Source organism: Gadus chalcogrammus, chromosome 18 (assembly GCF_026213295.1).
Source record: "Gadus chalcogrammus isolate NIFS_2021 chromosome 18, NIFS_Gcha_1.0, whole genome shotgun sequence".
Lineage (NCBI taxonomy): Eukaryota > Metazoa > Chordata > Actinopteri > Gadiformes > Gadidae > Gadus > Gadus chalcogrammus.
The window spans coordinates 17628007-17630675 of NC_079429.1; the positions used below are offsets into that span (position 1 = coordinate 17628007).

Genomic DNA, 2669 nt, shown 5'->3' on the forward strand with positions numbered 1-2669 from the left:
ACCGCAGTCAAAGCCGTTTAATTTATTGCGACACCGCAACAAAGTAACAATGAGTGATTTCAACATTTCTTTTAATTTATTTGGAGTATATGACAACTTCGATGACTGGGATGCAGCAGAAGAAAAGGAAATTAATAAGAGGAAAAGAAAGCAACGGCACAAGGAGTTAACACCGGGAGAATTAAATCAAATAGAAGATGACAAAGATGAGATCAACACCAAAAAAACAACAAAATGGGCAGTTAATATACTGACAGACTTTCTTGAACAAAAACGAATGGACTCCAACTTGGTAAACTACACCGCTGATGCTCTTAATGAGACTCTGCGGGAGTTTTATGCCGCTGTCCAGTCCACCAAGACAGGAGGGGAGTACAGCATAGCCAGCCTAAGGAGTCTGAGAGCCGGTATTAAACGTTATATAGTTGGCTTCAATATTATAACTGACACCAGATTCAGGACCAGCAATGCCGTGTTTACATCCGTAATTAAACGGTACAGGAAAAGTGGTAAAGATACTAGCCTCCACCATCCCCGTATCTCCGAGTCGGACCTCAAACGTATTAGATCTTCAACTGCACTGTCTCCTGATTCGCCCGTCGGCCTGGTCAGAAAAGTGTGGTTCGACATCCAAATATGTTTGGCTCGGCGTGGCAGGGAGGGAACCCGGGAGCTATCCATGTCATCTTTCATCCTACAGAGAGACGAGGATGGGGTGGAATATGTCAGCCTGGCGCACAATCCCCAAAGCAAGAATCACAAAGACCCGAATGAACTTGAAAAGGAAAACCTACGAGGGTTTATGTTTGCCAGGCCTGAGGATCCGCTGTGTCCGGTGGAAAGTTTCAAGAAATATATTGCGAAATGTCCATCAGATGCCAAATCGTTCTACCTCCACCCAAAGCGCACCCTGTCCTCCGGCGTGTGGTACACCCGGGAGCCGATGGGTGTCCACTACCTCGGGAACATGTTAAAAAGAATCAGCGAAGAGGTGATTATGGCTATAATTTTGTATCAGGCCATAGCTACTAAATAGTTTCCCTCCATCCCCATAATATAATAAATATCCTGTCATTCTACATTTCAGGTGGGTCTTTCGCAGATCTACACAAACCACAGCCTCCGAAGCACCGCTGTAGGTCGGCTCTCAGACGCCGGCCTGGAGAGTGGTCAAATAATTCCGGTGACAGGCCATCGATGCGAGAGCAGCCTTCGTGCTTACTGGGCTCCGTCAGTGCAGGAGAGACGAGAATGGAGCCACGTCTTGTCATCAAGTGTCCCGAGAAACAGTGCCCCTGCTGTCCAACACCCTCCTTCACAGGCCGCTATGCCGGACTTGCCTGTAACGCTGTCAAATTGCACCATAAATGGAAACGTCGAATTTAATTTTAAATAAAACAGCTGAACAGGCTAATTAATTGTCAATAGGGCTTGGGTGTCATGAAGTAATTACTTTGCGTGACCGCCATGTTGATGGCCTCCTTTACCGCTACCTGCCGCTGGAACTTCATATGGATCCAAATTATTAATAATGCTGATTTTGTCAGCATTATTATCACCATACCGGTCCCTGGCATCTCTATTTAATGTGTCCCGGTAAATTCCAGATCCTTTTCGGGATTTTAACATATTTTTTCTAGCTATTCTTTCTCAACTCTACTGCTACTTCTCTTCGTTCAACAACGTTATGTCAGAGTTATGTTAACCACGTTTTCGTAGCCATCAACATGGCCGCCACGTCCCACAATGCAACGCGGATCCCACGCCCTATTAATTGTTTGCATGTTTCTTTTAAATAAAAACTACCTATGGTACCTATGCCTACATCCAGTCGGCATGAAAAATGGCATGAATTATGGTTGCAAGCCTCATGAAAGTCGTAGTTATGGTCCGTCCTACGTTTCAAGGGAAACAAAACAAAGCTCAGCGGACTATAATACCTCCCGCTACCTCCCGTTCTAAAGTCGTAGCTATGGCCCGTCCTAATTACTGGAGGAGTGAACAACGTTTCCGTTGCATGAGAACCCAACGGGCGTGTAATGGTGGTTCCGGGTATTAGTCGGACCCTCAGGCGTAACCAGGTAAACAAATGTATGTTTTGTGGAAAACTTTATATTCGGATTGTAAAACGCATGAAGATATAAATTAATGGTCTTAATTTGGTCACCGTTGGTAAGTGACCGTGGTATAAGCGGGATAATGCCCTTCGAGGTGTCCATTATCAGGAATTAATGGACTTCGCGGAGGCAACCGTCCTCCGCTTTGCGTCGGACGGTTCACGCCTCCACGTCGTCCATTAATTCCTGATAATGGACACCTCGTTGGGCATTATCCCTTACATATATTTTGTTGATAGATTTACATTCTCTCACCTGGCTGAGTTCTTTTAAAAAAAGAACGTATGTCCAGTCCATCTATGGAAAGCAGAAATTTGCATAAAGTAACTATGAATTAAAATGACTATCGTTGGCAAGTGTATTTCTATCACCATGGCTTCCCACAATTGAAACAGGAAGGACTTGACCAGACACAGGATTTCACTCAATCATTTTTATTTGACCAGTATTGACCAGCATGATGAATAAGATGAGGTGAAAAACCTTTAAACATACAAAAATGGGACAATACAAATTAAATCAATGTTTCCCATCAAACACAAAAGTACATTA

General features: G+C 44.1%; 1 protein-coding gene across 1 annotated transcript; it reads left to right on the top strand.

Moving 5' to 3' along the window:
- On the top strand, nucleotides 1–1884 carry LOC130371265 (zinc finger MYM-type protein 3-like). The gene is made up of 2 exons (XM_056576983.1): nucleotides 1–991; nucleotides 1088–1884. Exons 1-2 carry the CDS (start codon nucleotides 50–52, stop codon nucleotides 1394–1396), a joined length of 1251 nt encoding a protein of 416 aa, XP_056432958.1. The 5' UTR covers nucleotides 1–49; the 3' UTR covers nucleotides 1397–1884.
- The last annotated feature ends 785 nt before the right edge of the window (nucleotides 1885–2669 follow it).

Excerpts from the sequence above, each read along its gene's own strand:
- LOC130371265 (XM_056576983.1), top strand. The coding sequence starts at position 50 with ATGAGTGATTTCAACATTTCTTTTAATTTATTTGGAGTATATGACAAC. Across the intron at positions 992-1,087 it reads TAAAAAGAATCAGCGAAGAG|GTGGGTCTTTCGCAGATCTA; the intron begins GTGATTATGGCT and ends TCTACATTTCAG.